This window comes from Musca domestica, unplaced genomic scaffold (genome assembly GCF_030504385.1).
Source record: "Musca domestica strain aabys unplaced genomic scaffold, Musca_domestica.polishedcontigs.V.1.1 31, whole genome shotgun sequence".
NCBI lineage: Eukaryota > Metazoa > Arthropoda > Insecta > Diptera > Muscidae > Musca > Musca domestica.
The window spans coordinates 7,199,345-7,224,757 of record NW_026712309.1 but is presented as its reverse complement, the minus strand read 5'-3'; the positions used below and the strand labels follow the sequence as shown (position 1 = coordinate 7,224,757).

General features: G+C 36.3%; 1 protein-coding gene across 3 annotated transcripts in view; it reads right to left on the bottom strand.

The window, feature by feature from the left end:
- Positions 1-25,413, bottom strand: part of LOC101889674 (nephrin) — a 275,261-nt gene that overhangs the window by 76,084 nt on the left and 173,764 nt on the right. The window contains exons 10-18 of one of the 3 annotated variants that reach the window (XM_011298259.3): positions 24,975-25,128; positions 24,722-24,859; positions 23,636-23,800; positions 23,207-23,491; positions 22,842-23,123; positions 22,323-22,746; positions 19,891-20,057; positions 19,128-19,316; positions 18,078-18,224 (exon numbers count right to left, since the gene is read on the bottom strand). In XM_011298259.3, coding sequence (XP_011296561.1) covers positions 18,078-18,224; positions 19,128-19,316; positions 19,891-20,057; positions 22,323-22,746; positions 22,842-23,123; positions 23,207-23,491; positions 23,636-23,800; positions 24,722-24,859; positions 24,975-25,128 — 1,951 coding nt within the window. Of the gene's footprint in view, positions 1-18,077; positions 18,228-19,127; positions 19,317-19,890; positions 20,058-22,322; positions 22,747-22,841; positions 23,124-23,206; positions 23,492-23,635; positions 23,801-24,721; positions 24,860-24,974; positions 25,129-25,413 lie in introns of all 3 variants that reach the window. The other 2 variants (XM_020034642.2, XM_011298258.3) reach the window with 2 other exon arrangements.

The following is a 25,413-nucleotide window of genomic DNA, read 5'->3' as shown; positions in this document are numbered from 1 at the left end:
ATAAATGTCAGAGTTGGTGTGTGTGCGCGTACAAAGCACACAAAGAAAACAAATCAAATGATTTTTATTTCCTTCTTCCGCACGATGATGATGATGACGATGAGATGATGATACCTCTCAATCAAATGTGGAAACCATGGGCAACCCACAGGAATAGTTTGTATCATCTTCAACCACTGTCCACCAAACCGACTATGTATGAACATGTGTATGGATATCAAAGTGTGCTCTTCTAAAATGGAGCCTTTCATATCGGAGTAAGTGCAACTTCCTCTTCAACTGTTAATATCCCTTTTCCGTTCCATGATTTCTTCATCATCCATGCTCGCTGCAGCCAGCTCCAGCTCCATATGATTTCCTTAATTTTATCCCAGATTTCCTTGCAAGCACTATTGCCAATGAGCGAACGCACACTCGGACACTCAGACTTGATGCGACAATATCAAAAGAATTCTGCAAAAGGAATTCATTCATGTTCAGTCTTGTTGTTCCTGCCATTGTCCGTACAAATGGAAGGGATGTTTAAAATGTCAACAATAATGATAGCCATGTGATTGCAAATATTTGTAAATCTCCAAAATGGACAAACACAAAGAGCGCTGAAAGCAATAACATCAGTTGTGGCATCCATAGTAGCAGCAGCAGCATATTGATGACTTTCTAGCAGCAGAGCCATCAAAGGAAATATTCATACATTCGAACGAAGGCTAGTCGATATTGATTGCATTTCATGGAATATTGAAAATGGTTGATGAAACTATTTGAAGACTGTTTCAATATCAAGTTCGTCACATGGCACAATGGAATGAAAAAGAGAGAGAAAGAACTCTAAGAAATAAGGTTCTATTCCAAGAGTGACACTTATTGAATGGCTGAGGTAAGTGGTCAGTCGTAAAGGATGTATCTACGATCACATTTTAAATTGTATTCATGGGAAGTTCAATAAATTAGCATGTAATTTTAGAAAAATGTCGGAAGTTATAATGTATTCGCATAGTGGCAATATTCACTCAAACATCAAGAAATAACTAGAGAATGAAAATCATTTTTTTTGCCTCCAAATATTTTTTTGGAAAGTGTCAAATAAATGGTTATAAGTGGAATATGTGGGATATTCCAGAATACACATATATTTAAGATTTTTTTTTTTTTTTTTTTTGGATTTTGACACAACAAATATATTAAACCACAATATTTAGATTTTTTAAATAATTCCTTATCTTTTAATGTTAATTAGGTATTAACACCACAATGGTAAATATATGTCTAGAAAATTAGGGTAGATATCGAAGAACTGAATAAAAAAATCTGAAAGAGCACTCCTTAAAACATTCGAAATTTCCTATATCTTTATAAGTAAAAATTACGCATGAAGCACTTAAGGATTATATGGACGACGTGTTTAAACAATTTCAGTTCGAAAGAACGAGTAATAGTCCCAAAATGTATATTTCGAGGAGTTGCAGATGGTATGACCAACACATTGAAACCCCGCAAAATCAAAATTTAAATGATATAAAGCAGTGCAATTTGGTTTCTTATCAGCCGTTTTAAATTCCTAAGGACATAAATGAGCTGCATTATTCGCTTTACAATTAATTTGTTAGAGACTACACGTCAAGTGACCGGCCAAAATGACGTAGAAAATTAAAGCACGTTTTTCGTGTTCCTAAAACTGGGACATTCCAGTTACCAACCTAAAGTGACACAGATGCTTTTTTTTCAAATGAAACTGATATCCATTAATCTTTAAGAAATTACATTTTATTTTCTTGAACAAGACTGAGAAGAGAAGAAATATTTTGCTTTGTTGAACTAAACAACAACAACAACAGCATTTAGCAGTGTTCCCCTCGTCACGACCTTCGAATGCCATTGAGGTGCGTAGAAATATCTCAAAACACTTTCTTCTTTTCTCCTACTTTTTCTAGTGTCTCGAATTCACTTTCACATCAATGACTTTTCCAATCAAATAGTTTTCTAGAGTTTTTGGCTTTAGGAAATCATTGTCAGTAGTATTAGAGCAGGGATGTTGGCGGCGTATGTATGGCTTGTGTGATGTGTTGATGCATTCGTTTTAATGTCTACCTCAAAATCGGAAAATGACTAGAATATACTTTAAAGGCTAAATAACAATAAAAAAATGATTAATTTTAGGTCCAGAATATTTTTCTCAAAGATGGTTTCTCAACTTTTCTTCTTTAATTATTATCAATTATTTCCATAAGATTAATTTTAGTAAACTTCATTGATTTTTCATTCAAATTCAATCCAAGAAGAAACTGGTTCTCTTTATTGGGATGTTAGTACTAAGAAAACCCAAATCACTATTTAGTCTTGACAAACAGCCTATCCGCCTAAACAGCTGCACCCCTAAAGCTAAGATGGCGTGTTAGGTTTGTTAGATGTCAAAAGTTAATCAACACATAAGTCAAACGTACTACAACAAACATATCAATGTGCGAGTACAACAACGAAAAAAAAAAAACAACAAACACATCAAGTAAAATGTTGAGAACGGTGGTGCAGTGTAGTGCTGGATGCCCGTTAACAAATTGAAGTGCCATCCAATTTTAGTTGGTGTTCTGATATTAAAGTGGGTAGTGAGAAAAATATTAAATAAAATATTGTATTTTTATTTTATTTTGAAAAAAAAAAAAAACTAGTTAATTGTTATGATTTTTGAAAGACAGAATGCTTTATCTGAATCTATTGATCAATATAAGTATTTCGTAAAAATTGTTTTAGTTTCAAACATATTCCTTTTGTAAAGGTACCATCTGGGGGCCGTCTTTTGTCAAAGTCCATACTTTGAATGTAGTTCCCATGTTCGCGTCATATTTTTTTCAAACATGCTTATTATTCTATTATTAACCGATCTAATAACAAAAACAATTTTTGTTATTACCTTCAAGTTCTCAAAACCTTTTTGACAACACCATGGCAAACAAGTATTTTGCCATAGTATTCCATATGCACTGGTGAATTTCCTAACAAACAAACACACACACTCTCTCTAACACATACATACACATGTCGGTGTTCAAGTTATGAGGACCCTTCATGAAACTCATGGTCACAGAGAGCTTTTTTCACAACTTACTAACTCATCACCATTATTTACATGCTATTTTTTAAAGTTAAACAAGTAGCTCTATGTATGTTGTTATAAAACTTGATGAGTTTAGGTGTATGTGTGTGTGTGTTTTTGTGCACCTACATGCATGTGTGTACGAGGCATGTACAAATACAGAACTACAAATGTGTGGATTTGTTGGATGCCCCACACAGAGTTCGCCCTACATTCTTCTAGACATAAAATAAATTCCTTTGTTCCTGGGGCTATCTTTATGTCGAAGCCAATGTTTGCAAAAAAGAGAAAAAAAATGAAACAAAACAAAAAACCTGAACCAAAGATGAACTGAATGTGTAAATTTAGAACAAAACTTACGAGCTGAAGATTTTGCTGAAGCTCAAACAGCCAATGCACATAAATTCATGAGGTCTTTTTTTATCAATGTAGAGTCTAAAACATACACACACACAGAACACATACATGATTGTATGTGTGTGTGTATGTTCTCAGCTTTGCCAAACAAAATTTAGTTCAAAATCTTTGGTTTTGGTTTTCTTTTGCATTAGTAGCTGGTATTAAAGACATCCATCTATGGCTGGAGGCTGATGAAAATGTGGTTCTATGTAAATTGAGATTAAACACCAAACAAAATATGTATCTCCCAGAGAAGATGCTGTTGTTGCAATGTTCAATAAACTATTCACAAAGAGCTATAAATTGTCTTTCTTTACTTCCTAAATTATTTTAGTGGGAGTTGAGACCATCAATAGACTAAAAGCAATTTATGATGTAAGGATTGGTGTCTAAAAAGTGGATGGTTTTGTTGGACGTTTATTTGTTTATTTGCAAATCCCATATTTTTCAGTTGAGACTCTACTTAAAACTTATTTTCTCTCATTTGTACGAAATTTGTTAAGGTTTCAGCACAAATTAAGTTTCTGAGTTAAGGTGAGATCGAAATTTTCTTTGCATGGTAATGTATGGTAATTGTATTTATTCAAAACTTCATTATTTAGAACTCACAAGGATAGATAGATAGATAGATAGATAGATAGATAGATAGATAGATAGATAGATAGATAGATAGATAGATAGATAGATAGATAGATAGATAGAAGGAAAACGTGCACTGATATGGCCCATTTACCTGCCTACATCTTGTAAGTTGGCCCATGTGTGCAAAATGTTAGCCTTCTAAGTTTAATCTGACTTAGAATTTTACACTGATCAAAAATATATAAACTTTTTGGGTCTAACATGAGTATTTCGATGAGTTACAAACGGAATGACAATCTTAATATACCCTCTATAACATGATGGGTGGTACGAAAAGACGATGAAAGCATATAATCGATTTCCTGCCTCTGAAAACTCTGCCAAACATGTTGCTAACGAAAAGGACATTGAAGGAAGTGAGTTAGAAGGGCGAATATCCCACAAAAAGATTCATATTGGATTCCATTTTTCGGCGAAACAAAATTCATCACGGCAGAAAAAGAACAGTTTTTGTGCTTGGAAAATTTAGCCGAATTGTGTTTGAGCTAAAATTGAGCATGGTTTGGGTTCTTACTAGCATTCACTTAAAGTCTTTTTGTTCTATAATGAGACATTATAACATTTTGCACTTTTTTAATCTTTTTGAATATCTACTATAATTTATCCGAAAATTAACAATTTAAGCCATATAATTTTTTGCAGATAAAAAATCTACTTATTTGCCAGTATGAACACAATAGCCAAAGTTTTCGCTATAACAACTTGAATTTTCCCTTAAAAATCTGCTCAAAACTAAAAAATGTTAATCAAAAAGTTTCGAAAAAGCTATTAGAGGGAAACCAACTATAAAATGTAGTGTTATTGTGTAATACATACATCCCTACAGGATACATCATTTGTCAAGTCATTCATCAATCCGTCCATGTTGTTGCTATCCATCAGCCAGACCAATACCACAACATATAGTTCATCAAGTTCGATTTTATGAACTCCAACAAAAATAAAAAAGTAACTCTTTAGCCAATGGTAGAACGCATCGATACATATGGGAAGTTATGACGAACGCTTATAATTGTTGGTGAAAAAATCATAAACATGAGCTTGGCTTGTTTTAAAGGGTAAAGTTGTAAAAATTGATAATTGAATTGAATCTATTCACAATTGTTAAACTATTTCCTTATTCCAACTTTGCAACGCATAACAACAGCAGATAATTTTTCATTCGCTCTATTGCATCTTTCATTCATTTCCATATTTTACACTCGCATACAGGCTTTTGTCTTAATAATGTAGCAGAAGTGGAAAAGTGAACAGTTTTTTTCTTTATCTGAAAATGCCAAACATAAATTCGACGTTCCTTTTGAATTTCCGTATAAATGTCTTTGTCGATTTTGTTTGTTCTTATCAGAGAGACAGGCGGTTCATAAGAGGGTTTGTTTGCCAGATTCGACGAAGGTTGCCATCCTTTTTCCCATTTTTATAAAAATTTTTTCCTAAAAATTTTTCGACACATTTATATTTGTTACTAATTTTGTAAGAATTCGGCAAGTATTTGTTAAAATACAAATGTATCGCTGTTATCAAAATGGGAGAACATGGACAGACTGAATTATATTTAAAAAGGTTAATTAGCATTAATGAGTACATACGCACTTTCTTAAAATTCTAAAAAAGCTCTTTGAACAAACTTTTTGTTTCAAAGATGGAAAACAATTACATTAGCTACTATGATACCTATTGTAATATCTGTAGATGACCTAACCCCTTAGTAAATGAATGATCATCAAATCAAATTCAAATTAAGTTGACCTAAATTCAGTGTTGCCACATTTATTTAAAATCATTTAGTAAGAATTTACCACAAATTGTTGCTATGACAAAACTGGGTAAAATGTACAGGGTGAGATGAAAATGCTGCAACCAACCAACTGCTGTCATTTCTACGCCACTCGTCCGACAGCTGTTAAAATTATTCCTGTGACAGGTTATTATATTGTTTACAAGTGTACAAAAGCATTTTGGTGAGAATTTTCCAGAAAAAAAGTTATTCGTGATGAAATTTAAGCGTGATACTGTCATTTCTTCATAATTGGCTGGAAAACCACAAGTGGCTATCGTTAGAGCACTCCAACATTTAAATAAGAATAAATTTTTTTGTGGACATATTGCAATATTCCATTCAGCAAATATTGAAAAATAAGTTCGGGGTAAAGCCATTGAAATTCCAAAAAGGTCTCCGCTCCATCAGAATAAATGCCGAATATTATCGCGAAAATATTCTGGAGGGTGTATTAAAGCCATGGGCACGCAAACATTTTGGCCGCAGACTTTGGACATACCAACAGGACTCAGCACAGGTTACAAAATGAGGTTCCTCGCTTCATTTCCAGCACACAATGGCCACCAAAATCTCCGGATACCAATCCGTTGGAATTTTGTGTCTAGAGTATTTTGAAAAGCAAGGTTGGCACTGAAAAGTACCAAAGTGTCGATCACCTCAAGCAAGCGCTTCGCCGGGAATGGGCCAAAATACCACAGAGCAACATTCGGACAAAGGTGACCAATTCGAACAAATCTAAACTTATTCTAAAATTTGATGGTATTTCTGACATTTTTGCTTTCATTCAATAATATTTAAAAAAAAATGTAAAAATTGCGGCGTTTGACTTTGTTAAAGTTTTTTGATATTTCCCTGTTTATACTAATAATAACTTCGTGAGAAATTTAATTATACCCAGTACTAAAGCTAAAATATTCCATACACCCTCATCGAAAAATTTGGTTTAGACCTAAGGTCTCTTCGGACAAAATAAGTTTCGTGATATTATGACTCGTCTGAATATCTGTCTGGTCGGCAGATGTGAACGATAACTCTCGGTGGGATTATCCGATATGGCAATATGTTTAGATATCTAGATGACATTATTTGTAACTTCCCCACAGAGTTTAAAATGTTGGAAAAACTACAAATCTCTTATAGAGCGAAGATAGTACCCGACGTTGTTCAAACTTATAATATCATGATAGGACTTAGGTAATATGCGAAAATGGACAATATTGGATCACTGATTTTAGTACAGCCCCAGAAAAGTTCAAAACGTTAGTATTTCAAGTATTCAAACTTTCTTAAATTAGAAAAGCAACGATCGATTTTCTTCTTATTTTGTCCATTGCAATACTTTTATCGATACTAGAAAACGTGTGGAAATAAAATAGGTGGGTCCACGTTTTCTGGTACACAGTTTGTTTCTCAGACTTTGATCAGGAAGCATTATGGAAAATATTGGTTAACTAATTCTCGCAGCTTCACGTAAAGTGTTACAATTTGGAATACTAATAACATCTATAAATGTGAAATCAGCATTCGAATTTCTTGAAGCGTTGCACATGCTAATAATACTACATGGGATCTCACATGACGATGTGATTTGTCAGTCCACTCTTTCTGGTACTTCTACCCCAAAAGGTCAAAACACTTTAAAAATAACAGCATTCATAAAAAGCGAAATTATTTCCCAGTTCCCGCACATTGCACTATTAGTACTAACATTAGATCTAGTGTAAATATAGGTTACATAGGGTCAAAAGAAATAAGTAGAAGGTCTGTGATTTGAAAGACTAGTGCCAGTTTAGCTCAGCAAATAGAAAATATCTCTTTTTCCCCAGTCCATTTAATATAGGCATAAAAGGAGAAATTATGAAGATGGGAATTACAGAATTGGGGCTGAGTTGGGTCAATGATTGTAGCGGCTGTAATGTACAACAGCAACTTTAAATAAATCATAACAGACTTGTACAACGGTGGGAGAGCGAGAGAGAGAGAATATCAAAATTATTGAAAGGTGTTCATCATTTTGCCATGTTCATACTTTTGCCCTATTTCTCCACTTTTTAAACTTTACGTTCCAGTAAAATATTTCAGGGGGAAGGGGGGTTGTGTTTAGGATTTTATAATTGAAATGAAAATTTCAAAAAAAAAAGAAAAAACTAAACTTTAACCACTACGGAGGCTGTCCAGGGGCAGTAATTCACTTTAAACAAATGAACACCGAATACAAAACAAGAACCATCCATATATTGAGATAGGAATACACAGGAACTACTTGAATATTATAGTTCATAGTTGTGGCCAGTTATGACTCCAACTTTTTGCCATGGCTGTGGCTATGACTATGGCTGCGGCAGCAAGGCAAGGCAAAGCAAACGGGAATGGCAAAACTTTTCTCTGAACTTTTAATAAAACAATCGACAACAACTGCAGCAGAAGTAGTGGTATCCGGAAAATAGTTAAACTTTCTGTTGGATGTTTTAAATGTTGTGCCATCCCTTCGCCTGTGCCCCTCCCCCACCAAGCATCTTGTTCGTTGCCAACATAACGATGGTCCCGATGATAGCGTTGATAATGAAATGTTCGTACATATATATTTTATTAATTTCATTACAAATTGTTGTCCTCTTGGCGTAATTGAATAAGTCCAGTTTTTCTTTTTTTTTGCTTTTTTTGTAAAATTAAAGTTCTCTTCAAGTCTACTTCACCACACCGAAAAGGTCATTCACAATATTTATTTGTTCAAATGCTTTCCGGTTGAAAATTATTGATAATTTTTGTGAAATTTTTAATTATTGTCTAAATGCCAACCACTAACTTCGTAAGCCACATTTTTTATTTAGCATTTTATTGGATTTTTCATGGTTCTTAGAAGACGTTTGAAACCGCAAAACCTCAATCAAATCAATTCACATTAGCCATGGATCACTGATATTTCGACCAGACGTAAGACACACACATACACACACACTCGTGCACACGGATACACGCTGCACTTACTTTTAATTTTGAATCATGTCAGTGTGGTCAGTATTAGTTAAAAGAACAAACGATTCTACTTTGTAAAATTTTAATTAAGAGTCTACTATAAATAGCCACAAAAAAGAAACTACAAACATTGAGATTCAATAAAAAAGCAAATGGACAAAACTGCTCAAAAACATGTATGTATATGTTACATGCACATGTATGCATACATATATATTTGATGACTACTGACTCGATATGCAAGAGAAAAAGCATTTAAGCTTATACACAAAGTTCAATGAAAATGTATAAATGTGTTTGTAAAACGATGTAAGGTTTTCTAGTCTAACAGGAGAATACATCGAGCAAATCTGAAATCTGATCTTAAGGAAATAGAGTTGCTCACATCGAATTTTCATAATTTGGATGTGACGATTAGCATTAACAATACACAATTTAGAGAACTCTATTGTTTTCATTCTTATCAGACATTTGAACATGTCCATATAAAAAATACACTCCAATAAAAAAAAAAAAAAACTTGCAACAAGGCCAAATAAAATGTCCATGATCAGCACTTCTTAACTAGTGTCAACAGAAAATTCCCAAGAAATCATACAAAAACCCAAAATTTTCGAACAAGTGTGAAATCAAATCATTACGTTAAATTGTTCTACCATAGTTTACAACGTCAGTAATGGCAGGCCCAGAACTACAGACAACTACTGTAGCAAAACAGAAGCACAGCAAAAAAAATCGTCAACGATATACTTTTCAAATAAAGTGACATAAATGCAAAAGTTTGAAAACTTGCCCATATTCTCACATTCTTTGAAACTAAAGGTTTTGTGCAGCAAAAGCTACTGATGAAATTCTTCGGCAGTGTATAGTGAGTGACATACTTTGCCCGATACACCCAAAAGTTGTGTCCGTAGGTTAGTGTTTTTTTTTTGCCACCGCCTAGATATGTGACAGCATAGAAAAAAGTGTAAAACTTTTTCCAGGACAAAGAATGGTTGCCAACGATAGTTGTATTGGACGATTCGATGGTTGCAAGCAACATGTTTGCAGGAGCTAAAGCAAAGAGTTCTTCTATTGGCACACAATCACTGATTTTTTCCTACTTCTAGTTTGTGGCAAGTCTTCCAAATGGCTTTCCCTTCTTAAAGTTATAAGGTCAAAAGTCTATCGTTGTATCATTACACATACTCAAATACTCATTACAGTCATGGTGTGTCCGGGGTGGGAAATAAAAACTTGCTGTTGTAGTTTTTGTTCCATCGTTGAGGTCACATGTTTGAGATAAAGTTGTTGTACAGTACAGTTCTTGTGTTAATTAATGTAGCACAAAATTAATGAGTATAAGAAACTTGTTTCTGTTCCTAAGAAAAACAAGAATTTGGATTTGAACTATATCTTCTGATATGCCTTCAATATTTAAATGTGGTACATATGTTTCTATGCTGTTAGCAATACGTACACCCCATGTGCATCGCAAGCGCTTGTCTCTAATTGGCAGAATTGTGGGCACCATTAAAAATGTTGCGACTCTCTTAATGTTTCCATATCGTTTATTAAAAGAGTTTCGATAAAAAAAAATCTAATAAGAAAGTTGGAAAGTTTAACGCAGCGATCCGACAGATTTATGTATACCCTTACCATCTGAACATTTTTTCTATACCCTCTTTGGGGGCGTACCATAAAGATTGGACCCCATTCTTACACTGTTAGTAGAATTATTGCAATGGGAGAAGTTTGTTTAGGAAGTACCAGCTAAAGTGGACCGGCGTATCATATTTTGCAGATGTTAATTTAAAGTCCCAAAGTTTTGAGACATATTGCATATTTCTGCAGGATTCCCTGGGCAAAAAGATTTGATTATAGATCCACAATTTACATAGCCTCCAAATAGCGGTACCTCCTCATTATAGCGATTTTAAAGGTATTTTTAATTCCCGATGTCGGCTCTCGCTTTGAACAAAAACTACATGAATCGATTTATTAGCGATTGAATGCTTTATCTGCATCTAGCCGACGTTGTTGTAATACAACATTACAAACTTGGGAATGCAATTTTAAAGGTTCCAGCCACATTTGCAAGTACCTGGACTGCCGCTATATAGACTTTTTAGATTCTGTCAAATCGCACAAATAATAATAGCCCACAATTTTAGGAATTTTGCAGCCAATCGATGAAATGATATTAAAAATTAGAATCTAGCGAGGTCCCACGCAGTTTACAGTTACAATTCCAGTAATATTCTTACCATTTCCAGTCTGAAATGTAAACGAGATATAATCTTTGAAATGTGCAAAGCCTACAAATTTAGGAATTTTGTAGCCACTTTATAATGCTTCTATGCTGGCATACCAGCATGGTGAATATTCTACCATTCTTAACATTCTACTCACATTGCATCGACAATTCGATCCTATTTAAAATCATAAAAATTAAAATCCAAATTTGAGTACTCCAAGGAACAATTTTCATCTCTAACAGGTACCATGAAATTTTAGATTCAATGGCGAGTGAAATAGTCAAAATAGAAAGAAGCAACTGCTGTAACACTTAGCGCAAAAAATCGTTTACAGAAATATGGCCCTTGAGTTTAATAAAAATTGTTCGATGAGCGAAGATCATACCAATCAAGGACTCCATTTACCATACGTGGGATTTATAAATTTACAAAGTTGCTACCATTTATAAGGAAGGTACAAAAGGATGAACCACACGTCTCAATGGCCTAGGAGATGGCATTGAGAATAAATATCTAGCGAGGTTCCACGCATACAATCATTAGGCATCTTTCAGTTCGGAGAGTTTACAAGTGTGTAGTAGTTTTTATTTCCACAGAAGCGCATCTGAAGTTCTACAATTATAGTTCACTTATTATTCTTAACAATTCCAGTCTGAAATATAAACACAGTTTTTAGTTAGCTCCCAGAAATTCGAGATAAAAATTTTGAAATTTGTTTTTTTTTTTTTCAAAACTTGCAAGAGACGCATTCAACTCTTACGGATGACAACGACGATATGATGTCGAAAGCCTTTCTTTCAAATAAGATTACTTGTAATGCAATAACTTCTATATTCACTTCTATGGACCATTGCCATTGAGCCATGAAACGGATTTTGTTCCAATGGGCCCAGAGCCATTATTTCGCCTGGCAGTCAATGCCATAGTTACCTTCCAACAAATTTACTTTTAAAAACAATTAAGCCTGGTCAGTTGAAATAACGTTACTTAAAATTGTATACTTAACTTTTTTCAATGCACTTATCAGGCCATAGAAAAACCTACGCCCGTACCATTTTGGCTGTTATCTTTGACTTACATTCCAAAACATTTGTACTTGTAAAATCTTCACACATCTTCTTCGAAAAAAATCTTGTGGAGACGTCGTCGGCGTTTTGTAGTTTTTGCGCCATAAAACTTACATGACATTTTATAAAGTTTTTGCGATTTTCCTTGTGTAGTTTTTCTTACTTTCGTGGGTGTTCCGACTACGTTGTTTTCCATTGGCATATTTGTTTTAAGCGTCAGTACATGATAAAGTTAATTTTTGTTGACTTCGAGAAATCTTGAAGAAGAGAGTTACTGTGGTAGTAAAAGAAGGTTGAAAACCTCCATTCCCATGGGTATCATTATTTTCAACTTTCGAATATAGTTCAATTATTTAAAATGTTAAGGACAGCAAAATTACATAAGAAAGGATAACAAATTACATGAAAAGGATAATTGTTTTCGATAGAGAGGGTGTAGGATTTTTCAAGAATTCACCTCCTGGACGGCCTGATTTAAAGGTCATAATGGAAATCAATTGGCTTTAACTTGTAACATTATCAGTTTTCGCATTATAACGATCCCGAGCTTCTAATCATTTGACAAACTTTAGAACATTTATAAAAAAGAAATAAAAAATACGTAAAACATGTATAAACAGTAAAATAGAGAATCTTTGCCGCCAACACATTAATGGATTGCATAATATGTAAATGAAACGAAACATAAGCACGCGGGAGTGCAACACGACCCCCACTCTTTTCTACCTCTCTCTGTCATTCCGCCTTTCACATACTTTCTTAGAAATGAAAGCATTGGGATTTGCATTGCATTCAACGGATTGCTATGGGGATAGCTAACAAGGAGCTAGTCCCTGTGATGTGAATTGAATACCGAGGACCGAGAGTGGGTTGCAGGCATTGGCTTTCTTCAATGCCACGTGGGGTGCCGCATATGTGAGGTATTCAATTACACATGTAGATGCAACAAATATTTGTTGGTTTTAAAGTGGAAGGTTCTCTCTCCCCAAACCACCCTTAAGTCAAGGCATTCATTCTCTTCTTCCCTTTTTGTTTTTGTTTTCTTAAGCAATTCTTGATTCATTGTATATGAATGAGATTTTAAGGATTTCTAGTTCTTAACCAACGTCGTTGTCGTTGTCGTTGCCGATGTAGTCGTAGTCGTCGCATACGTCATACGTCGCCATACACACGTTCATTATTTTGTATTGCTGATTATTTTTGTATTATGGCGTTGTTGCCACAGATCCTTATCAGCTTAAATTCAAACAAAAGGCTAAGTATACGCAATATATAGGATGATATGTCGTCGTCGTGGTAGGGTAGGTTAGGGTAGGTAGGAAGGTGGTTATACATGTAGGTACTCCTAATAATGGCTGCTCACAGCATAAAACATGCAAAATTAAAAAGAAGGAGAGCAAAAAGAAGAAGAAAAAAATGGGAATCATAAAAACAACTCTCAAAAATGAATGCAGCAACCGACATGGGGCGAGGTACTTTCCAAAGAAATGTAAAGATATTCCCCGGCATTGTGCATAAACTAGAGATTATAACTTTTTTTGTTATGTTGTTGTTGTTCGTTGGCATCGAATGCATGGCAAGTAGAGCTAGGGGGTGGCTGGGGCAATGTTTTTAATGCCTTTGCAAAATATGGTTTGTGTTTGTCGACTTTTTCGTCATGCTCATCAGATGAATGGCATTGCATGCAGTGGAATGTTGGCTGGATGGCAGCTGGGCAGGAGAAATCGGGTGGGCGATTAAATTCCTTAGCTCTACAAAATGTATTTATGCCAGGATGATGACATAAGTGAAAAATGATAATCTAGCCACAACAACATGGGCAAAGCATAAAAAAGAAGCAGCCAACCAACAGCCAGCCAGCCAGCCAACCAACCAACCACTGGGAACGTCTGTGGACGATCGGGCTGCTGTAACTCGTACCATGTTGTATCACCACTACGAGGACTGGAGCTATAAACCGCAATGAATACCATCAACTCAAACAAAAACACAGTGTGCTACGTGGAACCACAAAAGGGACTACTGCTCGGTTGGCAGGGCAATAGTAAAGTGGCAAAGGCAGCAGTTCGGTTCGCAACTTGCCTATGGGGATTATGAAGATACCCAACAACGGCGCAAGCAGTGGGCAAGGCCACCAACGGGAGTAGGCTCTATATTGCGGTGGATTTTTATAGAGATTTCCTCTATAAAATCTCCGTCTGTTTTTTTTTTTTTTTTTTTTTGTATAAACACCGTTTCACACACACACCAACACATCCATTAATAGTTCGAGTCTGTGGTAAATGTGTGTGTGTGTGTTTATGTTTGTATGGCCTATATCTATTTCAAAGCAGCAGCCACAGCTGTAATAGTAGTGGTTACAGGACAACAACATTGTGTGTGTGTGTATGTATGTAGAGGTTCGTTTTCTACTAGCCAAATTCCAATGCAAGTTGGTTTTTTGGAGTTCCTTGTATGAATAACAGTTTGGCAAACTGGCATGAGCGTGGTAAGCCGTGTTGTCACATTATATAAGCTCTTTTCCTGTTTTTAATTTTCTTCACTTTTTCGCCTTTCTGTTGTTGTTTTTGCTGCTGTTGTTGCTGGCCTTTACAAATGCTGTTTTCATTTACTAGCAAAATTGTGTTGACAAAACCCCAGTCCAACGTACAGTGGTGCGATGTAACTCCCATAAAAAAAACCAAAGATGGGTGTGATTTTTTCCACAAAAACACCTGAGTGATATTTCATGGTGATATTTTACTTATGTGTTTTTAATCATTTTTATATTTGCGTAAATAAAATTTAATGTTAAAAATTGCAATACTAACGAGCGGTATGTAGTACTGCTGCACTGCAGATAATGTTTCTGAAAAAAAAAAAAAAAAACAAGAAAACCACTGTGCAACTGAGCTTTGTCAATATCCTTCCTTATGCAGAGGTAATCCCGTTTAGAGTCCGTGGGAGATAAAACTATTTTCTATAGTAAATATCAACGGCTCAGATAGAATGTAGCAATAACAAACATTTAGACAAGAGGCAACATGGATAAATAGGCAAATGGACAAAGAAGAGGGAACAAAACAAACAAACACACACACATACATACAGACACACAAAACAATTCCTTGTAAACCCACAGTTAATTCCCACTAAAAGAACTCATTTTATTCACGATGTAAGCAAGGCTTGTGTTTTTTCTGTTTTGTTTTTATGCGGCTCTGTGTCGTTTGTTTTGTTCTTAAGTGCTGGTAAATGCCAGAAATTCGTGTTGAAATAAAAGCTTCTCCTAAAATCTGTTCGGAATTAAAGCTGGAGCTTTCATATTAAGTTCAGGCAAATAGCGGTGATGGTTTAACACAAAAAAACTCCGAGTCATAAAGAGGAACAGAAATCAATTTGGTATTGTGGTGAACTACAACTGGATAAATAGATGGTCAACATTTCAAAAACTCGCATAATTGTTGTAAATACTCACATTTCCCAGGAAAAACCAACAAGGCTTATTTTATCTAGGAACTGGTGTGTATAGATAGATGTTAGTAGCTTCTAGGTTTATGGGCTAATATATTTTGTTGGGGTAGAAGAAGGTATTTGTTTGGTTTATTTAGTACAAAGGATATTGAATATGTGGAACAATGCTTTCATAAGAAAGGTCTAGCGAAAACTTATATTCCTAACAGCATTTTTAGAATCTACTAAAAATGGTAGCGAAAATTGTCACAAAAACTAATGAAGAGTTACATCATATTAGGCTACCTATACATGCGAAGTTTGGAGAATTTGTACACTGATTTACATTTTATGAGAGTAACTGGTATTCAACAAATTGGATACCATGGCGGACTCAGATTTTCCGTATTCGCTCTTGACCCCTTTCTGATATGGTGGTTACAACGGACCAAAATGATGCTATATCCGACAGCTGTTTAAATTATTTCAGTGACAGCTCATTATATTGTTTACAAGCGTACAAAAGCATTTAGGTGAGAATTTTCCAGAAAAAAAATTATTTGTAATGGAATTCAAGCGTGATAGTGTGGTTTCCTTATATGCCGGCCATGGTGATGGTGTGGGCCGCCATAACAGCCAATTGTCGATCTCCTGGAGGGTGTATTAAAGCCTTGGGTACGCAAACATTTTGGGCGCAGACCTTGGACATTCCAACAGCACCATCGCACCCAGCACGCGCCATCTAAGAATTGTTGCAAAATTAGGTTCTTCGCTCCATTTCCAGCGCACAATCCGGATACCAATACGATGGACTATTGTGTCTGGAGTATTTTGGAAAGCAAGGTTGGCACTGAAAAATACCAAAGTCTTGATTACCATAAGCAAGCACTTCGCCGGAAATGGACCAAAATACCCCAGAGCAACATTCGGGCAGCGTGTGACGATTTCATTGGCCATTTGAAGATCACAATTCGTCCAAAGGTGACCAATTCGAAAAAATCCAAACTTATTCTAAAATTTGATGCTATTTGCGATATTTTTTGCTTTCATTCAATAAAATTTAAAAAAAATGTAAAAGTTATGGCCTTTGATTTTGTTGCAGTTTTTTTATGTCACCCTGTATATATTCCATATTCACACTTTCTCTAATATGGACCAAAATATTGGGATTTCCCACCTTTCCTATCTCTTGCAGATGCTAGAACGTTAAGGCCTTAGTTCTCTTTAGACAAAATCGGCATTTTTCCCGTCGAAGTGGTGCGCACAATAACTCTCAAAGGATTGTGAGGCGATGTCCGATTTCATCCAAACTTGATACGTAAAAATACTACTATCAAACTTAGATGGAGTTCGGAGAAGAGCAATATATGTCCACGTCCACATAATTTACCTTGATTTTATTCATACTTTGCAAATCTTTATACTTGCATACGGGTCACACTTTAGTACCTAGTACCCACCCACAATAGATTAACATTTTTAATAATCAAATTTCTAAATAATAATGTTAAGAGTTTGATTTTTACCAATATAATACTTGGTGTGAAAATAGGATATATTGGTACCTCCCAAAAAGGTCAATATTTTGAATAATTAAAACTACAATCACAACGATGTCAACGATTTTCTTTCTATTTCATATATCTCAATATTTTTTCCCAACAATATTTGATTATGAAGAATATGGGTCCACTCCTTGTGGTACCTCTCACATCCCGGGTAAATAGTTTGAATTGTATCTCACATAAAATGCAAAATAATTCATTGATATTTCTTTTCATTTCGAACAATACTATATTCCCCCAACATTAGATCTAGTGTGATCAGTTCCATAGATTGGGGTCGATATTTTGATTTATTTTAACTCATAAAATGCAAAAATACATTTCAACATATGAAGTTACACATATATTTGTAGATATTTGAGAAAAATGCGTTTTTAAAAGTGAAAAAAACCACCTCTCCCCCTGTGACATGTCTATATTTAGAGAAATATTTGTGTATTTGTTTGAAATACCCCGACTTCAAATAACGGTTTGCTCCATTCAAGTAGTTTGCAATGCAATTAACGGCAAATAATTTTTTAAATTAGTTTTGAGTATTATTTTATTCACTTACCTGTCTTTGGGTGTTAGTATCGTTTTGTCCAATTAGTTTTGTTAAGAATAAACGTTAGGCGATATTTTTGCAATTGCCATTAAAAGGCTCATCTAATAGAGTGACCTACATTTCGAACTACTCTAGGTAAACAAGAATAAAAAGTACAAACAACTATACATAGATATAAAAGAGGCGAATAAAAAAATAATACCAGCAAGGCAATTCACAAACAAATAAACAACAAAATAATGATTCCCAACAAAAACAAAAAATAATAATAATAATAAATAAATGAAGAAATATCCCGGCGTAAAAATACAAAACACAAAAAGAAATAAACAAAAACAACAAACCTTTTTTGCGCCTTTGATGAACAAAAAACCAGCCCACTAAGGCGGCATTTACCAAAAGGAAGCCAAAAGCTGCCAACGAAATGCCAATTATAACCAGATTTGGCGCATTTGAATTTTCAGTTAATTCCGCTGGTAGCAATTCGAGACCTTCTTCAGGGATTTCCATGACACCGGTAAGTGGTGCACCCACGAGTGCCCCCAAAGTCAGTCGTCGAGTCGTCAGACGCACACACAATGTGATGATGGATAAACGGATGATGGTTGTTGAATAGTGGGTATGGGATGAAGACAGGGCAATAAAAATGAAAAAATGAAAAACATAAAATAAAAAGGATGAAAAACAAAGAACATAAAATTTATAAAAAATCAAATAAAATTAAATATGAATTCAATGATAGGCAACACCAAGGAGCAACAGCGACGAAAATGCTTGTCCTTGAAGGTTATTGCAGGACATCAAGATGTGAAGTGATGTGAAAAGTGTTGATTATTTTTCATTTGAAACATATAATTCTGAGGATGTTGATGTTAAATTCTCCTCAATCTTAGACGCGTTACTCATTAACTGATGATGGCAACACTTGGCTCCCCCCAAAACATATGGTGTGGCGACGATTACACCCAACAACACTTTTTCCCTTTTAATTCTTTAACCAAAGTAAACAACATCAACAACAACAAAACTAATAACAACGGAAAACACATATTTACCAATAAGTAAAGAAAGAGAATGCGACGGAAGCAAACTAAAGTAAATAAAATAACAACAAGGATTACAACAAAATGAAATGCTGTCTGTTCGGTTAAAAGGAAGAGACAACACAAGCTGGGATATTTCAAATGAAAATCTCGCCAAACAAACGGAAGGAAATAATGCAGACAACAAAATTTTTATGGTGGAAACTCTTGTATGTATGGGCCGACGACCATGCTTCAACAGAAAATACACATACAAACACACACATTCAAATACAAACACAAACACAAATGTCTATGCTTGCATAGATTAATGACAAATATAGAGAGACATTTAGGGCGTTTTCACAGTACCTCGTTTGAGACGCTTCTGATTGCGTTTGTGCAGGCAACAACCTATGATGAGGATGTTCAGAGCCACAATTGTTATGCCAGATGCTACACCGACCAGCAACAGCAGGCCGGAGGTGCCACCCAGCGGTGTGGCACTGGTTGTGGGAGGGCCGCCCAACGATGACGCTGGCTGCGATGGTGGCGGTGCTTCTGGGGCGTTATTAAAAATTCACCAGAGTAACGTAACCCCAAAGCAAATGCAGCATAAAAGACAAAATTAAAAACAAAAAAAAAGAAAGATAGTGATACACTCGGTTATAAACACATGAAGAAGACATAAATGAGTATATATTTACACAAGCATACACACACACACACCCACCCACATGGATATCTGTAACATTTGTGCTGTGCATACATGCGCGTGTTTGCGTAAATGAATGAGGACTTATCGTAGTCCTTTCAGAGCAGCTAGACATTGTTCTCCCTATTAAATGAATTCCCAACTACTGTTGCCTGCCTAGCTGAATAGTTTAGATCTTATGCAGATTTCAATTCATTAGGACGAAAGCTCGTAAAATGCAGATGACGCGAACAATAAATCAATAACGTTACAGTGTTGCTTCCTTTGCCAGTCAATGGCTGAATTATTGTGGGCTGATATAGTTAATTTGTGCACTATGCCCTCCCCACAAGTGCATTTCGCCTTTTCGGTACCGACTGACGTCGACACGTCGATACATGTTGCCCATGGCGATGCGAATTCTGTTTGTGCTGGACTTACCTTTGGTATGGGCCTTTTGTAGGTCAGGCAAGTATTTGCTCTCGCCTAAATCGTTGTACGCCATTACCGAGAACAGATACAAAGTGTTCGTTCGAAGTCCATTTATGGTGAGCTTATGACTATTGGGCAGTCCATCAATGTACTTGTATTGTTCCCGGTTAGCCTCTCTGCATCAGGATCAGAAAACGGTTGTTGACATACAAAAGACAAGGAGGGAAGAAAAGAAATGAGAAATGTTCCATGGATTAGTTTTAGTTTTGGAAATAATTTGTTTTGTCTTATTAGAGCTTATCTAATGGATGTATGCATAGAAAAAAGGAATGAAGTACAATCCTCCCTTTTGTTGTGTGCCTATATGCAGACAAGGGGAATGTGTCAATATGGACATGTTGTTAATACGATGCGTTGCAAATGTTTCCTACCTTAAACGCAAATAAGTATATGGGTTCTTTCTTGAAGAAGAATTATGTTATAAATTCAAATATTTAGAGTCCACTATGGTTCCAAACAGGATATTTTTGGCAAACACTCCAGTTTTTACGTTTTTTACTATACTCCTACCTTGCAAAATAGGGTATATTAAATTTGTCATTCCGTCTAAAAGAATTTATATTCCTGATCAGAATCTGATCTACCTAGAGCTTTAACATTTGGAATTAGGATTTATGTTATATGCAGGATGTTTGGTATTAAAAATGTTCACGTTCAGCTAATATAACGGTGCCTCCTGATTTTTGGAATTTCAAGATTTCTGTCACAATTTCTGGCCAAATCAACTATAACTTGACATTTGTGGTTCGTGAAAGGTCTGCGAAAAATGTTAGGTTAAGGTCCACTAATTGGCATAGACCCATATAACGGTTCAACTTACTGTTTGTTGCTTGTAAAATTTTACAGTATTCTCCAGCGGATGTCGCAAGCGTGGAACACGTTTTAATCCAAATACATTTTTTTACAAAATGGTGGACAGTATTGAAAGTTTGGCCCGGCCGAACTTCATGTTTTTTTTATTTACGTGTTATATGTATCAAGGTTATATAGGGTCCGCAATTTAACGTATTTTTTCAATTCACTGCTTTTTTCGTGAATGGTAACAATTATCCTTCCGCTAAACGAATATAGCTGGGCATACACTTACACAACGCTGGGAAACATTGCAACATTTCTTTGAAAATTATGCATCCGTTTGTTATCAAGGAAAATTGTTATTTGGGTTCAGAAAACTCGATGGACCCGAAACGAGTTACTGTTCGATGAAGATTTTGGTCCACTTTTCTTCGAAAATAAGCAAGGAGTGGCTTATACGTAATCGGGCAATGTTGAAAAAATTTTTGTTCAAAAGAATTGAAGAGGACGGCTCTTCGTGATACACAGCCGAAGCTATTCTTAAAAAGCATAAAGGATTTAGCCATGTCTTTTGAACATGGATCGTGGACATATATTTTGGAAAAGCCCCCATTATAACGATACCTCCTGTATTTGCAGAGTTTGGCACTATTTGTTACCCGGATATTCGGTAAATCGGCATCGGCTGAAATTGTCTTTGCCAAAAAAAAAAGAAACTGTCCATATAGGCCCATTGACGGCATACCACCACATATTCGGCTGTCACACATATTTTTGATGCCTCTGGCATCATTTTTGAATGGAATTGTTAATATAGTCAGTATTTTGAATTAATATCAGGTACCGCCATATAAGGTATTGTATATACAGGTCCATATAACTGTACTCTACCAAAATCGGTATATAAGCTACAACCTTCAAAGCAATTAAATTATAAATTAGTATCAAGTACCACGTACTTCGACAGAAAATTGTCTAGAATGGTCCATGTTGATTTAAGACACATTTTCAGTTTAAAAGTTGGCCTTTGGAGTTAGTCATTGCCATTGTTTAGCAAAAATATGTAATTATTAAATAGTAGATATTTTTATGATTTCAGCCACATGTTCAAACGAATAGAATATCTCGACACATACAAAAATCTTTTCCAAAGTGTTACCTTGAAATGGTAGAAGATATTTTTTTAAAATTTTTATTTTTATTAAAAGAGGAGATTTTGTTGAATTTTTTATTTCAAACATTCCAACAATCTTCTGTATCATTTAATAAATAATACTTCAGCTTTAACTTCTGAATTCGCTGAAACAAAAATTTCTGAAAATTGGTCCATATTTCGGTTAGTGGGTTGGTTCATATAAAGTAGTAACCATGTACAATTTTAATTACATAAATTGAATATTATTAAACAAAACGAACAATAGAAATGTTATCAAAGAAATCAGATTTGGGACCATATTGAACTGGTTTTACACAGTCAGCAGTTGTCACATGCGTTTCACTTATTCATTTTCCAAGTACAGCCAATACTGCTTTCTCTTAATATACAATACATACGTATACATATATACAAAAAATATTCCACTTACCTATAACGTACTCTGTACGATGCCTTTAGGCCACCATCAAAACCTGGTGTCCATGCCACCGTTACCGAATCATGTGTCACATTAAGAATATTCAAACTCAATGGTGTATCAGGCTGAGAAGTTATATCCAGTCGTACTGGCTCAATGTCCTGACCCAACTCATTTTTGGCCACACATTCATAGGCTCCATAATCGGCGGGAGCCACCTTCTCTATGATGAGAATCGACTCATATGTCAGCGAATCGATTTTCTTCTCCTCAACTTCATATTTGTAGGAACGGTTTACCGGTAAATCTTTTCCTTCTTGGCGCCAAATGAATTTTGGCTTTGGCGAGGATTGCGCACGACATGGCAAACGGCCACGTTCTCCAGTGCCACTGGCGGCTCTCATAAGTGTGGGAGATTTGTCTATTTCCGGAGCAACTGTAAATATAGACATGACCGAAACGTTTGATTGAAATGCAAATATTATGTCGTGTCATTGATTTCCTTTTGTTGCTGTTGTCATCTTTACTTACATTTGACTATCAGCAGTACATCGCGACTTGTAGGATTAGCAACACGATTATCGGCTATGCAACGGAAATTGCCAACATCTTCGCGCTGAGCATCTTTGATGTGCAGATACGAGGTGCCGTTTGCAAAGGTGGTCGAGGTTTTTATGGTCATGTCATAACCCAAACGCTCCCATTTGACGTGATCTTCGGTCAGGGGTTTGCCCTCCACCGAACATGACAGCATTGCATCTTCACCGGGATTGACTATGACATTCTCGGAAACACCTTTGATGGTGGTCCCATCTGTAAAGTCAACAAATAAAATAAAAACCCAATTCGGTTTGGAGACATGTCGACTCAGAGACAGTGAGACTTTGGATACTTACATTCCACCACAACTGTGACATTGATACGCGCAGAGCCCTGTGAATTGCGTGCCTCACAAACATAAACACCGGCATCGTTGCGGTGCAATTTGGTGAAGTTCAGTTTGGGTCCTTCGGCGAAAATACGAGCCTCCCCATTACCATTGGCGGGCAGTGGTTGCCCATCCTTTGACCAGGTGTAGGTAATTGACATCGGATTGGCATTTGCCTGCAGAGCAACCAGCAGAGATTCGCCCTCAACGCCCACGGCAGTGGAGGATGGCGGAGGCACGAATTTGGGTCGATCTAAATTTGATAGAAAGGTGTTTCGTGGAAACACAAAAAAAAAACAACAAATGTTAAACAAAATGACCATAGCCTCTTCCAGCTTCGGTTTGGCGGGATGCCGGGGAGCGTAGCTTCCCAACCAGTCTCTGCTCTACTACTTACACAACACATCCAGACTAATGGCCTCGTGCACACTGCGCTGGAGAGCTTCGTTGGCACTTTGACATGTGTACACTACGCCGTTCATTTCCTGTGTGATGTTTACTTTGAATTCCAACGTCGAGACGGTACCACCCCACAGGCCGGGTTTAGATGTGTTATTTATACCTAGGGGAGGCCATGCCACAAGGCCGCAGGGGAAATACAAAACAAGAAGTAAAAAGCATGTTAACGGTGATTGCCACATGAAAATAATTCAGACGATGGATGAACTGAATGGCATGGTGGTCGTAGGGGAGCGCAGGCCAGGCGCAACGGAGACATTGTAGTTTACAAGTCGGAAGTTTGCGTAAGTACATATTTCACATTTTTGCAGTCTACTTGGAAAATGCAGCAACAAACATCCTCCTCGGCAAGACTGTGATCCTGGCACAAACATCCGAATGCAGGGAAGTCAAATGGACGGGCTAAAGGAATGCTGTTAGCCTCTGTAAGCCAAATGTGATTGCGAATAGAAACAGATATTTCAGAACCACACAAACAAAACACGTTTAGGTTTACGCCTCTGACGACCTAGTATCCAACCAGTCGGACGGTTGGCCAACCGGCCAGCCATATAACGAACCGACCAGCATCGAGACAAGCACCAACAGGCAGCAGCAGCAGTCAACCTACATGTTTGCCCGGCGCCATTCCGTGCAACACTAGGAAAGTCTAGTTGAGCATCATTAGGTTCCAGCATTTACCAGAACGCCCGCCCGCCCGACTGTCTGTCTGACTGGCTGACTGGATAAATAGATGGTAGCGATGTTGTACTCAACTCAACTTGTGTGGCATGTGGCCACACCACCGGTTTTTCTGTTGGTGTGCTCCTTTTGACAACAATGACAATCCTTTGAACATCCCAATAATTTGGGCACTTTTCCAGCTTAACAACAAACCTTGCCTGTCTGCTTGCTCTGAGGTTTTTGACTTCTTTAACAATTTGCTGGCTCCATTCTATTACTAGGCCATCTCTACGTCCCGAGCCACACCACAAACGCCTGTTCACACCGAACTACACCTAAAACAATCAAGCAGCCAACTTACCCTTGATGGCAATGCCATCCCTCCACCACGACAGTTTTGCAGGTGGATTACTTGAACTGGAATCGCACACAATGGTCGCCTCAATGCCTGGTTTCAATTCTTCCGGTTCGATGCGTATCTTAACTGTTTCTGGAGCAACTGTAATTGTCCGTGTTTGTCAAAGACACACAATAAAAATTAATACTCATTCAAATTATGCCCTCCTCGGCTGGAGGATTCTTAGAATTTCCAGCGATGAACAAAAAATACTCACAGTGCACACTCAGTGTGGTCGACTCGAAAAGAGGTATCTCCGTGGCACTATTGGCTGCCTCGCAGCGATATTGAGCCTGATTATCCGTTACGTTTGCCAGAATTGTAATTTCGGCGGAGACCGACTTGTCGGCAGTGCGTATCACGGAGTTTATCTGGAATTAAGAAGAAAACGCATAAATTGTGAGCGAATAATTCTTATGGTCGTACAACTTGGCAAATGATTAAAGTTTAGTTTTTCTACATGCCACGATGGCAAAAATACGAACAACAAATAGCGTAGCGTTTGCAAATGGTAAGTGTGTTGGTAAATTATGTTTATAATTATTATTTGCGTAAAGTAACTGATGCAGAAAGTTCAACTTAGAAAAAGAAGAAGCAAATACGTATTTCATTATCTTCTGTGAAGACATCTTCCAAGAAAAATGTGTGTGTGTGTG